The sequence below is a fragment of the Meriones unguiculatus genome, chromosome 9 (assembly GCF_030254825.1).
Source record: "Meriones unguiculatus strain TT.TT164.6M chromosome 9, Bangor_MerUng_6.1, whole genome shotgun sequence".
In the NCBI taxonomy this organism is placed as follows: domain Eukaryota; kingdom Metazoa; phylum Chordata; class Mammalia; order Rodentia; family Muridae; genus Meriones; species Meriones unguiculatus.
In genome coordinates this window covers 53,741,865-53,766,587 of record NC_083357.1, presented here as the reverse complement: position 1 = coordinate 53,766,587, position 24,723 = coordinate 53,741,865, and the positions used below count along the sequence as shown (strand labels likewise).

At 39.4% G+C, this 24,723-nt stretch overlaps 3 gene segments (V, D, J or C); all 3 read left to right on the top strand.

The window, feature by feature from the left end:
• Positions 1-268: 268 nt before the first annotated feature.
• On the top strand, positions 269-985 carry LOC110544759 (T cell receptor alpha variable 8-3-like). The segment is given in 2 exon segments: positions 269-500; positions 624-985. Coding segments are annotated over 2 exon segments (408 nt in total).
• Positions 986-4,993: 4,008 nt separating this feature from the next.
• On the top strand, positions 4,994-5,503 carry LOC132656239 (T cell receptor alpha variable 9-1-like). The segment is given in 2 exon segments: positions 4,994-5,039; positions 5,169-5,503. Coding segments are annotated over 2 exon segments (381 nt in total).
• Positions 5,504-18,328: 12,825 nt separating this feature from the next.
• Positions 18,329-18,977, top strand: LOC132656238 (T cell receptor alpha variable 13-1-like). The segment is given in 2 exon segments: positions 18,329-18,380; positions 18,538-18,977. Coding segments are annotated over 2 exon segments (492 nt in total).
• The last annotated feature ends 5,746 nt before the right edge of the window (positions 18,978-24,723 follow it).

Here is a 24,723-nt window from a genome sequence, read left to right as displayed (position 1 = left end):
CATTTGTTTAAAGCACATTTTAAATGTAGTTTTCTCATTTAGTAAAAGTTGTCTAATTGAAAAGAAAAAAAAAATAGGGGAAAAGTTTTCATCCTGCAGTAGCCGACAGAGGGCGACATTGCACAAATTAGAGATCTCCATTTCTGATCCTCACCTTCAACTTAGTCCTTCCTGCCCTGCAGGTTGCAGAGTATCTGCCAGTTGAGGAGAATCAAGACGCCAGAAAGTCAGGACCAGGACCACGTCTTCAGGTTTTGCTTTTCTTTCTTTCTTTTTTTTTTTTTTTTTTTTTTTTTTTTTTTTTTTTTTTTTTTTTTTTTTTTAGAATTTCACCTAAGGAAGCTGTTTTGTCAACTTTGTGCCACCTGTCTCCAAGAACTGGGAACCGCAGCCACTATCCTACTTGAACCAAGCTTTTCCATACAGGCATCAGCGGTGTTTCCTGTAATAAGCCATGCTTCGGGTCCTCACCTCCTTCCTGGGAATACAATTTTTCCTGGGTGAGTACAACTATTGTTTGTAGATGCACACAATTCGTTGTTTTTCTTACTTAACTTTCAGTAAGATCATTTTTTCATCATGAAGTCCTCATTGCATTTACCGACTTATTGTTGATTTCTCAGGAGCTGTCCAAACACAGTCAGTTACCCAGTCTGATGCCCAAGTCACTGTCTTCGAAGGAGAGTCGGTGGAGCTGAAATGCAACTACTCCTATGGTGGAGCCCTTTACCTCTTCTGGTACATACAGCACCGTGGCCGCGGCCCCCAGCTTCTCCTCAGGTACTACTCAGGAGACCCAGTGGTTCACGGCGTGAACGGCTTTGAGGCTGAGTTTAGCAAGAAGGACTCTTCCTTCAACCTGAGGAAAGCCCCTGTGTACTGGAGCGACTCGGCTGTGTACTTCTGTGCTCTCAGCGCACAGTGTCTGGGGCTGCAGGGGGAGCTGAACACAAACCTAAGAATCTGGGGAAGATACCACAGCTGAGTAAGGAATTCAAATAACCTCGTGGCTTTCCAAGTTGGGCTTCTCTGGAATTGTTACTGTACTCTGCCATTGGGACCTATCTGGGCTATATCGGCATTTGGTCATGGCTCCAAGGAAAAGTGACATAGCAGGATAAAAAGCACTAAATGATTCCCGAGACATGTTTGCCTCCTTAATGGTTGTTTTTTAGACTGGGTTTTCTACTGACTGAGACTCCATGAGACTTGAAAGTACAAGTTAGTTCCACATGACTAAAGACTGTAAAGGGGTTTACATAGTGTGGACCAGAGGGAGAGGTGTTGGCTTCCTCAGCGTTAGACTGAAGGCTAGTGTCAGGAAGGGTAACTGCTTGCACTCGATGCCTCAAGAGCCTCAGAGACACTCTCCACCTGTGATGGTTGATTTAGTCCCCTTGACTCAGTGTAGAATCACATCACAGAGCATCTCAGCAAGGACTTATGTGGATCAGGTTGGCATGTAAACATGTCTGTGTTGGATAAAAATGATCACTGTGGGAAGACACAGCCTGAATGTGGGCAGCACCATTCCGAGATTGGGCCCTAAGCCCTGAACGAAATGGAGAGAGTGAGCAGAGCATGCCATGCAAACATCCGATGCTCTTTGTTGTTGATTATGGAGGGGATGTGACAAGTTCTGTGGCTGGGAATTCCATTCTAAGATGGACTGTAACCCAGAATTGTTAGGTCACATAAATGCTCTTCCCTCTAAGTGATCTTTGTTAGATTCTTTTTGTTATAGCAACTGGATAGGGAAGTAGGATGCCATCCTTACTCCAACAGACTTAAGAACACAGAGTAAAGAGACAAGAGGCAAGAAAGAGACCACAGTCTGACCTCAACGGGTGAGACGATTTCAAACAGTGAAGGACACCCTTTTGTGGAAAATGGGGGTCTGCAAGGAAAGAGGGGAATACTTGGAGTTTGTAGAGGGGGTTGTGATAAAGACTTGTGTGCAGTTGCAAGGGGCCATGTACAGGTCTGCAGCCTCTCATCTCTGGTATTGTCTGCTCATTTGAGACAGACTGTCTTGGGAAACAGGCTGTCTCACCAAAATGTTCATTTCTGGGGATCGCTGGGACTGGAGTAAGGACAGCCATAACCTCATAGGGATTCTGTTTGTCCAGCTGAGACATACTATCATATGTGATCAATGCAATATTATTTATTCTTCTGTAAGTGTGACACATGTTTCTTAAATCCACAAATGAAGTAGAAATCAAACCTCAAAGCTTTAGACAGTAATAAATGCTATTTGAACAAATTATAACACCATTTAAGTTTATTTGTCTAGATAAATACAGTTTTACTCAAATATAAAGTTTCAATTAAAATTTAAAACATTTGCCAATAAAATTGTCATTGTCCTTGTTTTTCTTCTCAGTGTTACTCTCTTTCATTATCTGATGACAAAGTTTACAATCTTTGATTCCCTAGTTTGTGTTTTGCATTTGTAATATATGTGTGTGTGTGTGTGTGTTAATGATGTGTAGCATATCCTGGCATGGTGGCACACAGCTTTAATCCCAGCACTCAGGGAGGCAGAGGCAGGCAGATCTCTCTATGAGTTCAAAGCCAGCCTGATCTACAAAATGAGTTCAGGATAGCCAAGGGTCCATGCGAAACCCGTCTCAAAAAAATCAAACTAATCCAAACCAAACCACCACTACTGCCACCACCACCACCAACAACAACAACAACAAAAAACAGTGTGCAGCTCTGTGTTTTTAAAATATACACCAATAATAAAACATTGTAAACATGATTACAAAGCTTCATGTTTTCACTAAAATAATTTGGAGGCATGAAAAATTTGTAGTAATCTATTTCAATGTTTTGAACTGCTATGAATCAATTCAGAAAGAAACAATATGTCACTTTCAACGGGCCTTTGGGCAGGGCAGTGCCAGCAGAAGTAATGGCAGTCTCAATCAGAAGTCAGGTTCACAAAGACCAATAGGTCACAAGCAGTCATCATCAGCCCTCTGCAGTTCAGTCTGCCTGTATCAGCCCTTGTCACCTCTCCTCCCAAGTTCAAGTGGGCATATATGAAGGACCAAGACTAATCAGACCACCTAGACTCAGAAGATGCATGCCACAACCAGGCACCAATACTCACTGTTACAATTCAGAAGTCACTAGGACATATTTTTAAGTATTTACAATTTCCTTATTTCTCTTATAATGTGAGGTATATGGGATATTCTTAGTTCAATTTATATTTCTGTGAAGAAACACCTTGGCCTAGACAACTTATAGAAAAAAAGAGTTTATTTGGTCCTTACAGTTTCAGACAGTTGAGTCCATGACCTTCATGGTAGGGAGCATAGCAGCAGGCAGGGGTGCATGGTCCTGGAGCAGTCCCTGACAGCATACATCTTGAGACACACCACAAGGTAGAGAAAGTGACATTGGAAATTTCCTGAACCTTTTCAAACCCCAGAACAGGATCATGCCTTTTAACTCTACCCAATTTTACCAGCTGGGAACCAAACACTCATGAGCCTATAGAGACCCATATCAGGGAAAAGACCATAGTTTCTATTTTTATTATTATTCATTTTATTAAAAAATTAGCATTTGTTACAGTTCATTCAATTTGTATCCCAGCGGTGGCCCCCTCCCTCGTCTCCTCCCAATCTCATCCTCCATCCCTTTTCTCTCCCTATTGCCCTCCTAGTCCACGGATAAGGGAGGTCCTCCTCCCCTTATATTTGACCAAAGCTTATCAGGACTGATTGCATTGTCTTCCTCTGTGGCCTGAAAAGGCTGCACCTCCAAGGTGGAGGTGATAAGAGAGATTGTTACTAAGATCAAGTCAGAGAAATTCCCTTTTCTACTTACTAGGGACCCACTTGAATACTGAGTTTCCATTTGGAGATCCTGTTCCTTTCAGGTCTTTCTATCTCCCCATTATTTCATAAAACTCCATGCTCTCCGCCCAAAATTTGGCTGAGTCTTAGCCTCTTCTTTGATACTTTGATCAGTAGAGTCTTTCAGAGACCCTCTATGGTAGGCTCCTGTGGTGTTCTCTGTCTTCTCCTGTTTCCAATGTCTATCATGTCTGTCATGTTTGTCCTTCTGAATGAGGATTGACTGTCTTCCCTAGGGTCTTGTTGTTTGTAACCCATAAGCAGAAAGACATACATGGTATATACCCACTCATAAGTGGATATTAGCTATATAATATAGGATAAACATATTAAAATCTATACTCCTATTATTATTATTTTTGAAGTGATGGAGATAGACCCAAAGTCCTCATGAATTATAGGCTAAGTGCTGTATCACTGAATAATACCTCTACTATTTTAAAAATTATTTATATATATGTAATAGAATATTGTCATTTTTCTTTGCAAAACTTTTATTAGGTTTAGTTTCTTGTGCTAAAAGTTTATAATATGAAACAAATTGCTATTTTAAGTAGTGACATTCCTTAAACAACATTCATTAACTTACTAATTAAAGAAATATTTACTAGCTTTTTAAAGGTTTATTCCACTTGTCCATGTATGAAGACATCACAATTGAAAAACTTTGCTTCTTTCCTCAAAAGTAATTTGGTAGTGATTAAATATGTGTTGACATTTCTTGCTTGTATATTTTTCCAGTGGATTACCACATGTTCCAAACTGGCTACATGAGACACTTAGAAATGGCATGCAAATGCATTCCCAGGGAAGACAACACACAAGGTGCAATTAAACCTGTCACAACTACTATTCAGAATTACAGAAATACCATCCAGTAACTACAGGTGTGTTAAGCAAAATAAAAGAGCCAAGAGCAGCAAGCTGTCATTGACTTCTGAGAAAATAGGTCAACAATCCTCTGAGGTGTTTAAATTACCCACATGTGTTGGGGAGGGTGTCTACCCAACACATAGCTATTTCCTGTTTAATTCTGAGCTCACAACCATCCTTTCACTATAACTGTATTCTTTCCTAATATAAGAAGTTAGGGTCCACATCCTCCCATGGCTCAGAAAATGAACTCTTCCCTTGGCCTTACGATTATACTCTTCTTAGTGCTTGGTAAGTGGAATGACACATTGAGCTTCTGTCTTGTCCCATGATATTGATGTAAACTTTTATAGCTCATTTTCCTATGAGGCAGAACCCAGGTCATAGCTGCACTGAACTGTTATTAATTTCTCTTTTTAGGAGAAAGCAATGGAGACTCGGTTACTCAGACAGAAGGCCAAGTGACGCTCTCTGAAGGGAGTTCTATGACTGTGAATTGTTCCTATGAAACCAAACAGTACCCTTCCCTGTTCTGGTATGTGCAGTATCCTGGAGAAGATCCACAGCTCCTCTTTAGAGCCTCAAAGGCCAATGACAAGGGAAGCAGCAGAGGGTTTGAAGCCACATATGATAAAGGAACCACCTCCTTCCACTTGCAGAAAGCCTCAGTGCAAGAGTCAGACTCGGCTGTGTACTACTGTGCTCTGGGTGACACAGTGACATTAACTGCAGGGGGAGCTGAGCACAAAATCTGAGGAGGAAGGGACTGGCTGCTGAGTATTCTGAGATCACTCTTTTAGGGACCACAGGCAGGTCTTCTATTGTTGATACTCACCACACACCCCGGTACTGCTGGAGTATAAAAGCATCCAAGCTAACATTACGAACAAATTAGGAAGGAAGCATGTCTTGCTTTAGACTTTATCAGGATGAGTGAAAGCAGTCACATACAACAGTGATTTCCTTTTTTTTTTTTTTTTCATTTTGTGAGATGGGATTTCAGGTAGCCCAGGCTGGCCTTGAACAACTTGTGAAGCTGAGGTTGGCCTTGAACTCTTCTTCTCACCTGCCCCCCCAGTGATCTAGAGTTATAGGCATGAACCACCATCAAGGCAGAATGTGTGATTTCTTAAATACAAAATTTTTTTGTTGAATGAAACTGTCTGTATGCTCATCATCCTCTATATTTCTAACCTGCAGAACCTGACTCACATCATTCATGGAATTATCATGTGTAGAGACAAGCCAAGACATATGAGGCTGCATGTTCCTACACATCTTACTTGTAAACTGCAGAGATAAAGGGTTAATTCTTTTATTTCTTCTCAAAGTCTGATAATGTATTTGTTACTTGTAAATATTCTTATGTTTGACTGAATTTAGAAGTAGAAGCTCTTAGTGGAGACAGTTTATATCATGTAAAAATACATTCCTCCCATTTTTATTTGGCTTTCTTTGTTCTTTTGGCCAAAATCTAGCACATTCTGTAGCCTCATCCTTATGTTTCTAGTGTGTTCTTTTTTGGTGCAATCTGTCCGCAGTCGTGATATGCATGGACTAAAAAGGTGATGCATCTTGGGTGCTTTGGTCCTGGGGGAAAAATAGAGTAAGATGAAGAGATGAGAGGACTCAGTTCTGTTTACCGGTCAAAGAGAGGAACCTGAAACAAGCACTGGGTGATTCAGAGCTGGCATTGTTAGGAGCAATAAACGTATGGTGGAGCACTTAGGAGATAACAGAGGCAAGATTAGAGAGAGGGTGTAGACAACTATCCCGAAGAGATTCACAGACCTCCAAGAAATCAAGGGACAAGTAGATGGACATTCACAAGTCTATGGAAGGAATATTCCTTCTTTCTGTAGGATATTCCAAAAGACAAAATGGATCCCAGACCCAAAATGTAACAACAAGTTATGATTCATTTTCCAAAAATTATTCAGTTTGGGTGATGTCTCTGTGTGTGTGTGAGTGTCTGTGTCTGTGAGAGGGAGAGGAGGTAAGAGAAAGGGAGGGAGAGGGAGAGAGAGAGGGAGAGAGAGAGAGAGAGAGAGAGAGAGAGAGAGAGAGAGAGAGAGAGGAAGGATACATCAAGTGTCCTAAAGCTAAAATTACAGGCAGTTCACACATGGGAACCAAACTGCAAGAACAGTTAGTGCTCTGAGCCACTGAGCCATCTCTCAAGCCCCAGCATAACATGTTTAGGTAATAGAGATAAACTTCCATGACATGATTTGGGCAAATGTGTCTAGATTATGACAACAAAAGGGCAAGAAAATAGTGAATATAAAATATAAACTGAAGATAAAATACTTGGTCCTCACTGATGTGAGAAACATTTAATTTTTTAATTAATGAATCTTAAATTCTGGTTGAAACTTCCCCTCTGTCTTCTCCTCCCAGCTCCTCCATCTGCTTTCCCCTCCCCTCCACCTATGCCTACTTCCTTTCTTCTCAGAGAAGGGGAGACCTCCTGGGGGTATCAACCACCTTGGCAGATCAAGTAGGACAGGGCACATCTTCTTCTATTGAGGCTAAACAAGGCAGTTCAGTTAGAAGAAGGATCCAAAGACAGGCAACAGAGTCAGAGATAGCACCTGCTCCTGCTGTTAGAGGTTCAACATGAGGGATCAAGCTGTACATCTGAAGAAACATTTAAGTTTTTCGATGCTAGGGTTGAACATAGGCTCCATGAATGCTAGGCAAGTGCTCTTCTGAGCTATAGGCTTAGTTTTTAAATGCTTATGCTTTAAAGCTTACCATTAATAAAGTGAAAAGAGAATCCAAAAGTTGAAGGAAATGTTTGTGAATCATATATCTCCCAAGGCAGTGTCAAACAGAATGTATAAGGATACCATTTTAAAAAACTCTATGGTAACATGAGAAATGCAAATTGGATAAGTAATTCAATGAATGCTCCCCTAATAAGCATTAATGGTGGCACATGTTTGCAATTGCAACAGTCAGATTGAAGTGACAGAAAGATTATGAATTTGAAGCCAGCCTAAGCTCCACATGACTATTTTAAACATAAAAGATAAACATAAAGCATAATTTAAAAGATAGAATACAAAGTCAGTCTTTAGGATACTCTAATTTTACTCAACATAATAGATAATGTCAAATGAATGTGAAATGGTGATTGTTGGCATTGATGTAGAGTCTTTATACATTTTAGGTACCAATGTAAAATACTGTGGTTAGAAGTAACTTTACTTCTGTTTTTATTCTGAAGAGAATTAATATCATGTCCGCACAAAAAGCTGCACCAAAATGTTCAGGCCAGAATAAGTCATGATAGCCCCAAAGGAGAATAATCTAATGCCTATCACTAGATGAGTGGGAAGACATCCTATATGTTCCAAAGGATATTTTGCACCAATAAAATTGATAGCATACTGATACATAATAAAATATAATGTCCCCTAAAAAATTGAAGATGCTGTGATGATTCTTCTTGGTTATCAGGTTGGCTGGATCTGGAATCAACTAAAAAGTCAATCTACTGTGAACAGTGTTTCTCCTCTTCTGGAGAGCTCTGACTGATTCAGATGCCATGCATTGCCTTTCCATGCACTGTTCAGTATAGACAAGTCTACAAACACATCATTTTTTTCTATCTAGAGTTAGTGAGCTCAGATGTCAGGGAAATTGGTGTGACGGCGAGTGATGATGGTCATACAATTGTATGAACAAAGTAACAATTACTGAAATGTATAGAAAAATGCATATTTTAAATGACTGAATTTATACAGCATATAAAGAATGCCTCATAAGATCTGTTAATTATATAAATCACTAGAAAGATGAAAAATCATATTTTATAAAAGTAGCTTTAAAAAACTGACCAAGCAAACAAAAGAAATCCAGTGGCTCAACTTTCTAATTTGATACAGAGACTGTCTCCTCTCAAACCTTCTGATCCTACTGTCTCATTGGAGCCCAAGTATCTGGCAGGTTCTAGAGGCTTCAAGTCCTGCTTATTGGGTTTCCTGCATCTCTACCTGATAGAGGACACTTTCTGTTTCAAAAAGAAACCATATCTGTTCTTTAAAAACTAAACAATCTTAACTATCAAAACAAATAAAAAAAATACCCCAACCTTCTCTCAAACCAATCATTTCCTAGTTCACTCATGATAAGCCCCAAAGTTTTATTATCTTAAATATTTTGTCACTGCAAGCTTTAAGGAGGAGATGTACTTAGTAGATCTCTTTATAGTTGCTTTGAAAAGCATCCCTTTGAATATACTCACAGATAATTTCCAGTTTCTGCTCAAATCTACTTTAGTGATGTCTTCTTTAAACATCACATATAGAAGGGCAATACTTCACATGTCATTTAGGCTTAGTCTTTTCTGAATGGACACATGTTATCCATCTATCTATCTATCTATCTATCTATCTATCTATCTATCACAGTTCTACAAGCAAAAATTCCAAGATAAGGGTGTTGACAGAAGTTTCTTCTGAGGGCTTCCTCTTGACTTGTAGATGACCCCTTCTCCTTAAGTCTTCACCATTTTTCTCTGTTGATGTTCATATATTCATATATTCATATATGAACATCAGCTCATTTAATTAGAGCTGGCCTCATTTTGCTTTGATCCTTTATTTTAAAGGCTCTGTCTTTGAATAAGTCTCATTTTGAGGTAGTTAGGGTCTTAGCTTGAACATAAACATTTTGTTGAGGGCACAATTCAGGGTTCAGAAGACTGATATTAAATATATTCTAAATGCATGTGGAATGTAGATTACTCCATTTCAGTTAGATTTTCAAATTTTGTGGCTTATAGATTTTTTAAATAAGTCCTAATGATTGTTTGGATTTCCTCAGTGTCTGTAGTTATGTCCCGCTTTTCATTTCTAATTTTGTTGATTTGGATGGTGTCTCTCTGCCTTTTCGTTAGCTTGGCTAAGGGTTTGTCTATCTTCTTGATTCTCTCAAAGAACCAGCTTTTGGTTTCATTGATTCTTTGAATTGTTTTATTTGTTTCTAATTGATTGATTTCAGCCCTGAGTTTGATTATTTCCAGCCATCTATTCCTTTTAGGTGTGTCTGCTTCTTCTTTTTCTAGGGTTTTTAAGTGAGCCATTAAGTTGCTTGAATGAGCTGTCTCAAATTTCTTCTTGAAGGCACTTAGTGCTATGAACTTTTCTCTTAGCACTGCATTCATTGTGTCCCACAAGTTTGGGTATGTGGTGTCTTCATTTACATTGAGTTCTAGGAAAAATTTAATTTCTTTCTTTATTTATTCCCTAACCCAGCTGTCATTTAATACCAAGTTGTTCAGTTTCCATGTGTGGTTAGGCTTTTTGCTATTTCTGTTGTCCAGCTTTATTCCATGGTGATAAGACAGGATACAAGGGATTATTTCAATCTTCTTGTATCTGTTGAGGCTCACTTTGTGACCATCTATATGGTCTATTTTGGAGAAGGTTCCATGAGGTGCTGAGAAGAAGGTAAGTTCTTTTGTGTTTGGGTGTAAGGTTCTGTAAATGTCTGTCAGGTCCATTTGATTCATGACCTCTGTTAGAGACATTGTTTCTTTGTTTAATTTCTGTCTTGTTGACCTGTCCTTTGTTGAGAGTGGGGTGTTGAAGTCTCCCACTATTAGTGTGTGGGGATCTGGTATAAGTTTTATCAATGTTTCTTTTCAAATATGAGTGCCCTTATATTTGGAGCATAGATGTTCAGGATTGTGATGTCTTCGTGTTGGAATTTTCTCTTGATGAGTATGAAGTATCCTTCCCCATTTATTTAGATTAATTTTGGTTGAAAGTCTATTTTATCATATACTAAATCAATATACAGTAAGCCTATAGCCAACATCAAACTGAACGGAGAGAAACTTAAAGCAATCCCACTGAAATCAGGGACAAGACAAGGCTGCCCAATCTCTCCATATCTCTTCAACATAGTTCTGGAAGTCCTTGCTAGAGCAATAAGACAGTCGAAGGAGATCAAGGGAATTCAAATTAGAAAGGAAGGAGTAAAATTATCTCTATTTGCAGATGACATGATAGTATACGTGAGTGACCCCAAAAACTCTACCAGGGAACTCCTATAGCTGATAAACACCTTCAGCAAAGTGGCCAGATACAAAATGAACTCAAAAAAATCAGGAGCCCTCCTGTATACAAAAGACAAAAGAGCTGAAAAAGAAATTAGGGAAACAACACCCTTCACAATAGCCACAAATGACACAAAGTACCTTGGAGTAACCCTAACCAACCCAACCAACCAAGTACCCTAACCAAATTTCAAGTCTCTGAAGAATGAATTAGAAGAAGATAACAGAAGATGGAAATATCTCTCATGCTCATGTCTTGGCAAGATTAACATAGTAAAAATGGCCGTCTTACCAAAAGCAATCTACAGATTCCATGCAATTCCCATCAAATTACCAACACAATTCTTTACAGACCTGGAAAGAAAAATTCTCAACTTCATATGGAATAACAAGAAACCGAGAATTGCTAAAACAATCCTCTACAATAAAAGATCTTCTGGAGGTATCTCTATTCCTGATCTTAAGGTGTACTATAGAGCAACAGTTATAAAAACTGCATGGTACTGGCATAGAAACAGAATGATGGATCAATATAACCAAACAAAGGACCCAGAAATAAACCCACACACTTATGGACACCTGATTTTCAACAAAGATGCCGAAACCATACAATGGAGAAAAGATACCATCTTCCACAAATGGTGCTGGTCTAACTCGATGTCTACATGTAGAAAAATGAAAATAGATCCATACTTATCAACAAACTAAAGTCCAAGTGGATCAAAAACCTCAACATAAAACCAGAAACATTAAATTGGTTAGAAAAAAAAATTGGGAAATACCCTTAAACTCATTGGCACAGGAGACAACTTCTTGAACAGAACACCAACAGCACAGGCTCTAAGAACAACAATCAGTAAATGGGACCTCATGAAACTGAAAAGCAAAGGACACCATTATCAAAACAAAATGATTGCCTACAGATTGAGAAAGAATCTTCACCAACCCTTTATCTGACAGAGGACTAATATCCAGTATATATAAAGGACTAAAGAAACCGGAAAGCAGCAAACCAAGTAATCCAATTAAAAAATGGGGAACAGAGCTAAACAAAGAACTCTCTGTAGAGGCATATAGAATGGCAGAGAAACTCTTAAAGAAATACTCAACCTTATTAGCCATTAGAGACATGCAAATCAAAATGACCCTGAGATTTCATCTTACACCCATCAGAATGGCCAAGATGAAAAACTCAAGTGACAACACATGCTGGAGAGGTTGTGGAGAAAGGGGAACCCTCCTCCATTGCTGGTGGGAATGCAAACTTGTACAACCACTCTGGAAATCAATCTGGCACTTTCTCAGACAACTAGGAATAGCACTTCCTTGAGACCCAGCCATACCACTCCTGGACATATATCCAAAAGAGGCTCAAGTACACAATAAGGACATTTGCTCTCCCATGTTTGTAGCAGCTTTATTTGTAAGATCCCAAAGCTGGAAACAGCCCAGATGCCCCTCAACTGAAGAATGGATGCAGAAATTGTGGTACATCTACACAATGGAGTATTACTCAGCAATGAAAAATAAGGAAATCATGAAATTTGCAGGTAAATGGTGGGACCTGGAAAGGATCATCCTGAGTGAGGTATCCCAGAAGCAGAAAGACACACACGGTATATACTCACTCATATAGACATATAACATCGGATAAACCTACTAAAAACTGTACCTCTAAAGAAACTAATCAAGAGAGAGGACCCTGACTAAAACGCTCAATCCCCTGAAAGGCAAAGAGGTCGGACATCAGAAAAAGAAGAAAACAGGAAACAACCTAGGAAACTGCCACAGAGGGTCCAAAGCCTCTGCCCTGCAGACTATCAAAGCAGATGCTGAGACTTATGACCAACTGTTGGGCAGAGTACATGGAATTTTATGTAAGAAGTGGGAAATAGTAAGATCTGGAAAGGACAGGAACTCCACAAGCAGAGCAACAGAACCATGAAATTTGAAAGGTGCTTATTCAAATTAAATGTTTTTTTTTTCCTTTTTCTCTGTGATTAGTAGATGATGGTATGAAAGCCTCTTAATTTTAGTTTTATTCCTTTGTCTTGCTAAATCTTCAATTTTATTAATATTTTATCTTTACTCATTTCCCCACTTCCTAATTCTCTTCCAGTCTAAACATTAATTCTGCTTTATTTTAGCCTTTTCATATTCTTTATTTAAATCTCTGCTTCTTAGGAGCCTTTTCAGTTAATTAATTTGCACTTTTTCTTTAACACCACAGTTTATAAGCTTCTGAGAACTTTGTTTTGGTTGTTGAGGTGGGGGTAAACATGAGGGAGAGGGCTATAGCTCCTTGCACACAAGGGGACCTGCAAAGATACTAATCTAATTTGCTCAAAGACACCTTGGGGAGAAAAGAGTTCATCTCAACCTTCAACATATACTTCATTATGAAAGGAAGTGAGGTCTGGAATGCAAGGCAGGAGCCTGGAGGTAGAGACTAAACAGAGACCATGAAGTAGTGCTGCTTAGTAGCTTGCTTTTCATGGTTTGCTCAACTTGCTTTCTTATACAATCTAAAACCATTATGAGCAGTACTACTCCCAATTCTCTGTGACCTTCCACATCAATCATTAACTGAGAAAATATCCCATAGATATGCCCTCAGGCCAACCTGATGGAGGCAAATCCTCAGATTTGATTCCCTATTCCCAGATGACACTAGCTTGTGTCAACTTGACAAAAACTAACCAGAAAAGGTCAACCCTCGTGAACTAACTAGACACACAAATACCTCACTATTAAACTATACAATTTGTTCTCTTTTTTCCCCCAAGATCTCATGCTAATGTAAGAATGTAAAACTTTAAAAGTTCCACAGTCTTTAAAAATTTCAAACATTTTTAATGTACAGTTTCTTTAAAAAATTTCCATCCTGGGCTGAAGGGATTGATCACATGTTAAAGGCCAAGGCTAACAAGCAAAATGATAAAAGATCCAATGTGTTTTTAAAAGCCCAGTCTCTCAATTTTTCTTATTCTTAAGAAGGAAGAACTGAGATTGCATGCACTCTGCCCAACAGTTGGGCATAAGTCTAAGCATCTACTTTGATAGTCTGCAGGGCAGAGCCTCTCAAAGGCCCTCTGTGGCAGGTTCCTAACTTGTTTCCTGTTTTCTTCTTCTTCTGATGTATGAAAGAAGTGGGAAATAGTAAGATCTGGAGAGGACAGGAACTGTACAAGGAGAGCAACTGAACCAGACAATTTGAACACAGGGAACTTCCCAGAGACTCATACTCCAACCAAGGACTATGCATGGAGACAACCTAGAACCTCTGCACAGATGTAGTCCATGGCAGTTCAGTGTCCAAGTGGGTTCCATAGTAATGGGAAGAGGGACTGCCTATGACATAAATTGATTGGCCTGCTCTTTGATCGCCTCCCCCTGAGGGGAAAGCAGCCTTACCAGGCCACAGAAGCTGACAATGCAGCCATTCTTGATGAGATTTGATAGACTAAGATCAGAAGGAAGGAGAGGGGAACCTCCCTTATCAGTGGACTTGGGGAGGGGCATGCATGAAGAAGGGGGAGGGAAGGTGTGATTAGGCGGGGAGGAGAAAGAAGTTTATGGAGGGATACAAAGTGAACAGAGTGTAACTATTAAAATAAATAAATAAGATTAAAAAAAAGAAGGAAGAACTAGGTCAAGTTGCAATTAGATAATTGCAAACCCCAAACTCAACAGTGTAAATAACTTACACTGTCTGGGACTCACTCATGATCTTCTGGGCTCCTAAGGCCTTGGGCAAGCACACCTCTTCAGTTCTGCCATTAGCAGATTAAGTAGCTTGTCTCATAGGTTCAGTCTGGCTCTCATCCACACCTGCCAGTGTTTGTGGTGGTCACTTCATGCCCCTGGCATCTTCAATACGCTGTGATCCCATTTGATCTGAGGCTGGACCTTCAACAATAGCCTCTCTTCAGGCAAATTCTGATCCTGTCACAAAGTATCAAGCCAGCTACTTTTTCATGACCCCCCTCACACTTTCAAAAACAGTTCCACGTGGAAAATACTCACACACATATTTTTTATTATTTATATTTATTTATTATTTATACAATATTCTTCCTGCATGTGTGCCTGCCCTCCAGAAGAGGGCACCAGATCTCACTATAAATGGTTGTGAGCACCATATGGTTGCTGAGAATTGAACTCAGGACCTTTGGAAGAACAACTAGTGCTCTTGACCTCTGAGCCATCTCTCCAGCCCTCCTTGTTTTTTATGCAAACCAGGGATCCCTGCCTAAAGGTGGTACCAACCACATTGGACATCAAGCAACAACCAAAAGAATTATCCACAGATATGCCTGTTGTCCTGTCCAATGGAAGCATTTCTGTGACAACCTCTCATTTTGAAGATGACTCTGTTCTGTGTCAAGTAGATGAAACATTGACCAGTACAAATCCCATTCAATGCATTCAGTATTCACTTTTTTTTTCTCAAATAGAAGGCAGCAAATTTTAAAATTTTAATTAAAAGTAATTTATATGTGTTTTGTTTACCTACATTAATGTCTTACATTAATATGTATTTGTATGTATTTAATATTTAATTAATTTAAGTAATACATAAGTAATATGCCTGTGATGATTTTCTTTTCTTTTTTTCCAGTCTGTCTTCTGTTGCACTGCAAGATATCAGATTTCCATTGGTGACTTAAGGAAATACATACTTTGTTCTTAGAGGAACATCCTTAAATTATATAAAGTCTATATGTGTTTATTTAATTGTATAAATAATATATTTTTCTACATTCCATGTTCTTCTTCTTTTTCCTTTCCACAAGATTATTCTAAAAATATTTCATACATTTTTCATTTCCTTGGGTTTATCTTATTGACTTACTATTTTTTTTAAATCAATCTCAGTGGTTTGTTGAATGATTCACACCAGCTGTATATCTGATAGAATTCAGAGTTCATCAGTTTGGCTGATAAACTGTATTTACAGTGCACAAATGAGAAGTAACAAAAACAAGGCCAGCATGCAATACTGAGAATATGATTGCACCTTCTTTCACAATCAGAGCCTTTATCAACTACCATTTTCTCCTGCTGGGTATAAGAAGTTTGGAAATTTTTATGTTTTTAAGTAAAAGCTATCAAATTTCACAGATCATGAAAGTATTACAATTTCCCATATATTCAATATTTTCCCAGAGAGTGCAAGAAACAAAACTAAACAGATGAGAAAGAAACTAAAAACAAAAACAAAGAACAAAAACCGATACAGAAATGGGAAAAGAGATAGAAGACACTATTATATATAACCAGTAATCAATCGCCATGCTGAAATTTTATTTATTTTTTAATTTTTATTTATATTAATTACAGTTTATTCACTTTGTATCCCAGGTGTAACCCCCTTCTTTGTTCCCTCCCCATCTCACCCTTTCTCCCACATCTCCTCCCATGCCCCTCTCCAAGTCCACTGATAGGGGAGGTACTATTTCCTTTCCATCTGACCCTAGCCTATCCAGTCTCATTAAGACTGACTGCATTGTCTTCCTCTGTGGCCTGGCAAGGATGCTTCCACCTCAGGGTGAGGAGATTAAAGAGCCAGCCACTGAGTTCATGTCAGAGACAGTCCTTGTTCCCCTTACTAGGAAACCCACTTTAATACTTAAGTCCCGTGGGCTACATCTGAGCAGGGGTTCTAGGTTGTATCCATGTATGGTCGTTGGTTGGTGAATCAGTCTCAGAAAAGAGCCCTGTGCCCAGATTTTTTGGTTCTGTTGCTCTCCTTGTGGAGCTCCGGTTTTCTCCAGGTCTTACTATCTCCCTCTTCTTTCATAAGATTCCCTGCACTCTGCGCAAAGATTGGTTATGAGCCTCAGCATCTGCTTTGATACACTGCTGGGAGGTCTTTCAGAGGCCCTCTGTGGTAGGCTCCTGTCCTGTTTCCTGTTTTTTCCTTCTTTCAATGTCCATCCTGTTTGCCTTTCTGAGTAAGGATTGATCATCTTACCCAGGGTCCTCCTTCTTGCTTAACTTCTTTAGGTGTCCAGATTTTAATATGTTTATCTCATACAGTAGTTCTTGTTCAGGCAATTGCAGCTTCCTGAGTGCAACAGTTCTGTCATATACTGATGTCACTATTTCATCCCTGACCTCTGGCTCTTATAACCATCCTAGACAACTTTTGTGATGTCTTCTGAGCCTTCTGGGGGAAGTGTTGTTATATAGATGTGATGATTATAGCTGTGCACTCCGCAGACATTTAATCTTAGCACTGCGACCAGTTGTGAGTATATGTATTATCCACCATCTTCAGCACACGCAAATGTTTCTCTAATTAGGATTGACTGCCACACTGATCTATGGCTATGGTGAAAGTAGAAGGAAGTTTGATACTGCATCCATTTAGCAAAATGATAGCAGTACCTTCCCCTCAAGGCCTATTAGCTCCATAGGCATAAGTTCTTGGCCAGGTTTACAGTAGTAGCCATGCATGTTTCTGCTGTGAAGAGCCTGAAATCTAATCAGTACGTGGTTGGTCATCCAATAACATTCATACTACTCCTGCACCATGGCAGATCTGTGTCTTGCCATGCTGGTCATTACTGCAGGTCTCAATGCTCACAACTGGATAAGACTGTTGTTGACTTTTCTCCCATAGCAGCCTGAGTCGCACTTCCTAACACTGTAAAATGTAGCCAGCAGGGAGAAAGTCTCCTGAGTCATACTGGCTTGATGTCTCTATGTCCTGTGACTAAAACTTGTGGTATCTTCAACAGTGTGATCCTGTTATCAAGTTCTGGAGGGTAACAAAGAGCAATGGCAACAGGTTATTGTTTTAGGGTCTTTATGACTGCCTAGACGAACAACTTTAGGAGATGTGTCCCATACCTGGTACCAGACTTTTTATTTGGCAATCTATTGCTCCTGGGGGAAGTATTATGCTTTGTGTAGAATAATTTATTTAGTCTCTCTCTCTCTCTTTCACACACACACATACAGACATACACACACACACACTCACAAAAATACAATTTTCAAACATCTTCTGTTAGCTGTCCCTCCACCCACCCGTCCTTTCTGCTATACTCACCCCCTCCAAACTTAACATTTTATTGTCCAGAAAACATGATAGTGACTGAAAATTAAAATTTTTCTTTCCTTTGTCAATAAGGATAAATCATAGGGACATTTTGATTTCAAATGTTTTAATTCAGCTCCTTGTTCAATGGCACCAAGAGATTGTACCTCTCTCTAGTTTACTAGTAACAACTCAGAAATTCAACTCCTCCCAATCTCTGCAAATTTACTCACAACACGCAGTAATTAGAGATGTGTCCACAAGGTGGCAGGAGGCCACAGCTGATGAAAAGCATGCAGCAAGCTCTTGTCATTGCATTCTGAAGGAATAGGTGAGAAAGAAACAGTTGTTTTCTTATTGGCTGATTGGATTACATAAGAAGAAAAGGGGACAACCTGGAGACACAAATAGCTTTCTTGGCAAGAGATTACAAGTCTGCATTGATCCCAGGCAGGAAGAGGAATGAAGCCATCCATTCCTACTCTAGTCCCTTTCTTGTGGCTGTGGATGAACTGTGAGTTGAAGATCTGGGGGCAAGAGAAAATATGTGGTGGATATTTCTTAGGCTTCCGTGGGAAATCCACTTCACACAGTTCCCTCTCGGTATCCTAGACAAAGAATTCAGCAGAGTGCTGCTGACTGCCCTCCTTTCTGTTTTTCTTTCTCTGTAGGGGAGAGCCTCGGAGAGCAGGTGGAGCAGCACCCTTCTTCTCTGAGCATTCGAGAGGGAGGCAGCGCTGTCTTCAACTGCACTTACACAGACAGTGCATTCTCATACTTCCCTTGGTACAAGCAAGAAGCTGGAAAGGGTCCCCACCTTGTGATGGACATTCATGAAAATGTGAACAGAAAGCAGAACCAAAGGCTCACCATTTTATTGGATAAGAAAGCCAAACGCTTCTCCCTGCACATCACAGACACTCAGCCTGGAGACTCAGCCATGTACTTCTGTGCAGCAAGCACACACTGGTTCTCAGGCACCTGCAGCCTGTCCTCAAACTTGCTATGGGGGCTGGAGCCCCTTCCACATCCTGTGTCTTGCAACAAAGCAATTGCCATAGTGTCTATTTGCAAGGGAAACGGTAACATTCATATTTTAGAACATAAATGAGAAAGTCTCAAAGTATGTGTGTGAGAGAGAGAGAGAGACATAGAGAGAGAGAGAATAGCATGGACTTTTGAAAACTCAAAGCCCACCACAGTGACAATCCATCCACAACAAGGCCTCATCAAAGGTCTAATACTTGCCCAACATCTATCAACTCTGGGCAAAACACTGAAACTTATGAGCCTATGGGTCCCTCTCATCCCAACCACTGAAAGGGGTGGGAGTCACACTTACGTATGGCTATGAGGTTCCATATTTAGAATACAACTAGAAATTATACTGGTGACACGAGTAGTTTCTCATCTCTGGCTTCATCACACATGTGTAGTGGGCTAGTAATGGGCAGTAATTCCATCATATTGAGTAAGCCTTGTGCTGGCTAGTTTTTTTTTATTATTATATCGGTTTTAATAAATACTTGGTGTCAAGAAACTTGTCACAATGAAGATACAGACATTTCCATGACTCCAAAAGCTTTCAAAGCCTTTATGCTCTCAGACTCCGCTGCCTCCCTACTGAATACTGCTACTTTTTTTTTATCACAATAGTTATGTATTTTCTAGAATTTTAGGAAATCAGAATTATGTGTCATAGAGTTTTTTGTATATGTTTTCTTTCATGTCATGCCTTTGAGAATCACCTCTCCTGTGTGCATAGGACTTCTCTCTCTCTCTCTCTCTCTCTCTCTCTCTCTCTCTCTCGAAGTTTTTTGAGACAGGGTTTATCTGTGTAGCCTTGGCTGTTCTAGACTCACTTTGTAGATCAGGCTGATCTTGAACTTACAGAGATCTGCCTACCTCACCTCCCCAAGTGCTGGGAGGTACCACCACACCTGGCAATGGGTGGTATTCTATAATGTGGATTTGTCTTTGTTTGATAGTCCATTCAGTAGTTGACAGATTTGGATTATTTCAAGTTTGGGGCTAACCTGAATAAAACTGTATTGAATATAGCTGATGCCTGGTCAACTCATTAAAACAGCCAAATACTTATAATTTCTCTCTTTCTAATATAGATTCCTTCCCAGGTACTGGCAGCTGTTCATGCGACAAGGACTTTAAGTCATTGCTTTTTTGTATTATAGCCAGAGTTTATGTTTGTTTTCTGGGCTATCAGCCTTTCAGCTTACCATTTACCAAAGCATTAACCTCAAAGGTAGTTGCATTTTACTATTTCCTTTTTTTGTGTGTGTGGATTCTTTTTTTTTTTCTGTATTTTATTTTATTGTATTTTATATTTTTAACTTTTATTAATAACACTTTTTTCATTTTGAATCCCTCCATAAGCCCCTTCCACCTCCCCTCCCATTCCCACCCTCCTTCCCCCTTCTTCATGCATGCCCCTCCCCAAGTCAACTGATAGGGTAGACAATCCTCTCATTCCTTCTGAATCTTAGTCTATCAGATCTTATCAGGAGTGGATGCATTGTCATCATCTGTGGCCTGGTAAGGCTGCTCCTCCCTCAGCGGGAGGTGATCAAAGAGCAGGCCAATCAGATTATGTCAGAGGCAGTCCCTCTTCGCATTACTATGGAACCCATTTGGACACTGAACTGCCATGGGCTACATCTGTGCAGGGGTTCTAGGTTATCTCCATGCATGGTACTTGGCTGGAGTATGAGTCTCTGGGAAGACCCCTGTGTTCAAATTTTCTGGTTCTGTTGCTCTCCTTGTGGAGTTACTGTCCTCTCCAGATCTTACTATTTCCCACTTCTTACATAAGATTCCATGCACTCTGCCCAATAGTTGCCCATAAGTCTCAGCATCTGCTTTGATAGTCTGCAGGGCAGAGCCTTTCAGAGGCCCTCTGTGGCAGATTCCTAACTTATTTCCTGTTTTCTTCTTCTGGTGTCCATCCTCTTTGCCTTGCAGGATGGGGATTAAGGATTTTAGTCAGGGTCCTTTCTCTTCATTAGTTTCTTTAAATGTACAGATTTTAGTAGGTTTATCCTATATTAAATGTATATTATATATGAGTGAGTATATACCATGTATGTCCTTCTGCTTCTGGGACAGCTCATTCATGATGATCCTTTCCAGGTCCCAACATTTACCTGCAAATTTCATGATTTCCTTGTCTTTCATTGCTGAGTAATATTCCATTGTGTAGATGGACCACAATTTTTGCATCCATTCTTCAGTTGAGGGGAATCTGGGCTGTTTCCAGCTTCTGGATATTACAAATAAAGCTGCTACAAACATGGTTGAGCAAATATCCTTATTGTTACTTGAGCCTTTTTTGGATATATGTCTAGGAGTGGTATGGCTGGGTCTTGAGGAAGTGCTATTCCTAGTTGTCTGAGAAAGCACCAGATTGATTTCCAGAGTGGTTGTACAAGTTTACATTCTCACCAGCAGTGGAGGAGGGTTCCTCTTTCTCCACAACCTCTCCAGCATGTGTTGTCACTTTAATTTTTCATCTTGGCCATTTTGATGGGTGTAAGGTGACATCTCAGGGTCGTTTTGATTTGCATTTCCCTAATGGCTAATGACATTGAATATTTCTTTAAGTATTTCTCTGCCATTCGATATTCCTGTACAGGGAATTCTCTGTTTAGTTCTGTTCCCCATTTTTTAATTGGATTACTTGGTTTGTTGCTTTTCAGCTTCTTTAGTTCTTTATATATACTGGAAATTAGCCCTCTGTCAGATAGAGGGTTGGTAAAGATTCTTTACCAATCTGTAGGCATTCATTTTGTTTTAATGACAGTGTCCTTTGCTTTACAGAAACTTTTCAGTTTCATAAGGTCCCATTTATTGATTGTTACTCTTAGAGCCTGTGCTGTTGGTATTCTGTTCAGGAAGTTGTCTCCTGTACCAATGATTTCTAGTGTCTTCCCCACTTGTTTTTCTAACTGATTAATGTGTCAAGTTTTATGATGAGGTCTTTGATCCTCTTGGACTTTAGTTTTGTGCAGGGTGATAAGTATTGATCTATTTGAATTTTTTGTACACGTAAACAGCCAGTTGGATGAGCACCATTTGTTGAAGATGCTTTCTTTTTTTCCATTGTATGGTTTTGGCAACTTTGTCAAGATCAGGTGTGTGGGTTTATTTCTAGGTCTTCTATTCAGTTCCATTGAACCACCATTCTGTTTCTATGCCAGTACCATGCAGTTTTTATTACTGTTCTCCATAGTACAGCTTGAAATCAGGAATGGAGATACCTCCAAAAGATCTTGAATTGTAGAGAATTATTTTGGCAATTCTGGGTTTCTTCTTATTCCATATGAAGTTGAGAATTTTTCTTTCCAGGTCTGTAAAGAATTGTGTTGGTATTTTGATGGGAATTGCATTGAATCTGTAGATTGCTTTTGGTAAGATGGCCATTTTTACTATGTTAATCCTGCCAAGCCATGAGCATGGGAGATCTTTCCATCTTCTGATATCTTCTTCTAATTCTTTCTTTAGAGACTTGAAATTTTTTTTTCATACAAATCTTTGACTTGCTTGGTTAGGGTTACATCAAGGTACTTTATGTCATTTGTGGCTATTGTGAAGGGTGTTGTTTCCCTAATTTCTTTCTCAGCCCTTTTGTCTTTTGTATACAAGAGGGCTACTGATTTTTTTTTTTTAGTTAATTTTGTATCCAGCCACTTTGCTGAAGGTGTTTATCAGCTGTAGGAGTTCCCTGGTAGAGTTTTTGGGGTCACTCAGGTATACTATCATATCATGTGCAAATAGTGATACTTTCTGATTTGTATCCCCTTGATCTCCTTCAATTGTCTTATTGCTCTAGCAAGGACTTCCAGAACTATAATAAAGAGATATGGAGAGAATGGGCAGCCTTGCCTTGTCCCTGATTTCAGTGGGATTGCTTTAAGTTTCTCTCCATTTAGTTTGATGTTGGCTATAGGCTTGCTGTTTATTGCCTTTACTATGTGTAGATATGTGCCTTGTATCCCTTATCTCTGCAATACTTTAAACATGAATGGATGTTGTATTTTGTCAAACACCTTTTCAGCATCTAAGGAGATTATCATGTGTGTGTGTGTTTTTTTTTTCTTTCAGTTTTTACTATGGTGGATCACATTGATGGGTTTCTGTATATTGAACCACCTCTGCACACCTGGGATGAAGCCTACTTGGTCATAGTGGATGATATCTTTGATGTGATCTTGTATGCGATTTGCAATTATTTTGTTGAGTATTTTTGCATCAATGTTCATAAGGGAAATTGGCCTGAAATTTTCTTTCTTTGTTATGTCTTTGTGAGGTTTAGGTACCAAGGTGACTGTGGCTTCATAAAATGAGTTAGGTAGTGCTCCTTCTGTTTATATTTTATAGAATAGTTTGAGAAGAAATGGAGTTAGCTCTTCTTTGAAGGTCTGGTAGAATTCTGCATTGAAACCATCTGGTCCTCAGCTTTTTTGGATGGGAGGCTTTTGATGACCACTTCTATTTCCTTAGGGGATATAGGACTATTTAATTGATTTACCTGGTCTTGATTCAACTTTGGTAAGTGGAATCAATTCAGAAAATTGTCCATCCATTTAGATTTTCAAATTTTGTGGCATATAAACTTTTGAAGTAAGACCTAATGATTGTTTGGATTTCCTCAGTGTCTGTTGTAATGTCCCCCTTTTCATTTTTATTTTGTTGATTTGGATAGTTTCTCTTTGCAGTTTAGTTAGTTTTTCTAAGGGTTTTTCTATCTTGATTTTCTCAAAGAACCAGCTCTTGGTTTCATTGATTCTTTGAATTGTTTTGTTTCTCATTGATTGATTTCAGCCCTGAGTGTTCAGCTAGTTTTATGTCAACTTTACAGAAGCTGTAGCCTTCTACTTGGATAACAGCAATAGGCTATATTGTCTGGGGGCTCATTGTTACCCTGATCTTTTTTCATTGTATGGTTTTGGCATCTTTGTCAAAATCAGGTTTCTTTAAGTGTATGGGTTTATTGCTAGGTCTTCTATTGATTCCAGTGATCCATGAGCCATTTTGTGCCTCATTCAAATGAGGCAAGGATATAGAAATTTTGGTACATTTACACAATGGAACACTATTCAGCAATTAAAAGCAAGGAAATCATGATATTTGCATGCAAATGGTAGTAAGTAAAAAAGGTCATTCTGAGTGAGGTATCCCAGAAGCAGAAAGACACATATGATATAGTATGGCCCTGGATCAGCAGGGCTTCAATGGGGTTCCTAAGCGAGGAGAGTGGAAAGAATTGGGGAGGGGAACAAGAAGCGCAAGGAAGAAAGCCAAGTCTGTTTTGTCTGATCAAGGCTTCATTTATTAGAAATTTTTACCCAACTTATATAGGGAGAAGGCAGGAAAGGGGGAAGGTAATTAGCTGCTGCAGGAGACAGGAAGAGTGCTTTCATGTGTTAAATAGGGTGCCTGCAAGATAACTTAGGGATGTTTTCTCAAGGATGCTCTAACAAACAGATGTCCTCACAGTCTCTCACCCATGAGTTAGGGTCCTAGATAGCTTTCATTAAATAGCTTTAGGTCTCCACTAAATGACCTTTGCTCACTATTTGGCTTTGGCCTAGCAAACACCTTTTGTCTCCACTAGATAGCTTTGACTTTGGTTTCCATAGATAGCCTTGGCTCACTAATTGACTTTGGCTTCTGTAGATACCTTTGTCTTCACTAGATAGCTTTGGCTTTGGCTTCCATAGATAGCTTTGGCTCCCGTCAGTATAGACTTACATATAAGTGGATATTAGACATACAATATAGGATGATCATACTAACATGTATACCTAAAGAAGGTAATCAAAAAGGAGGACACTGGGAGG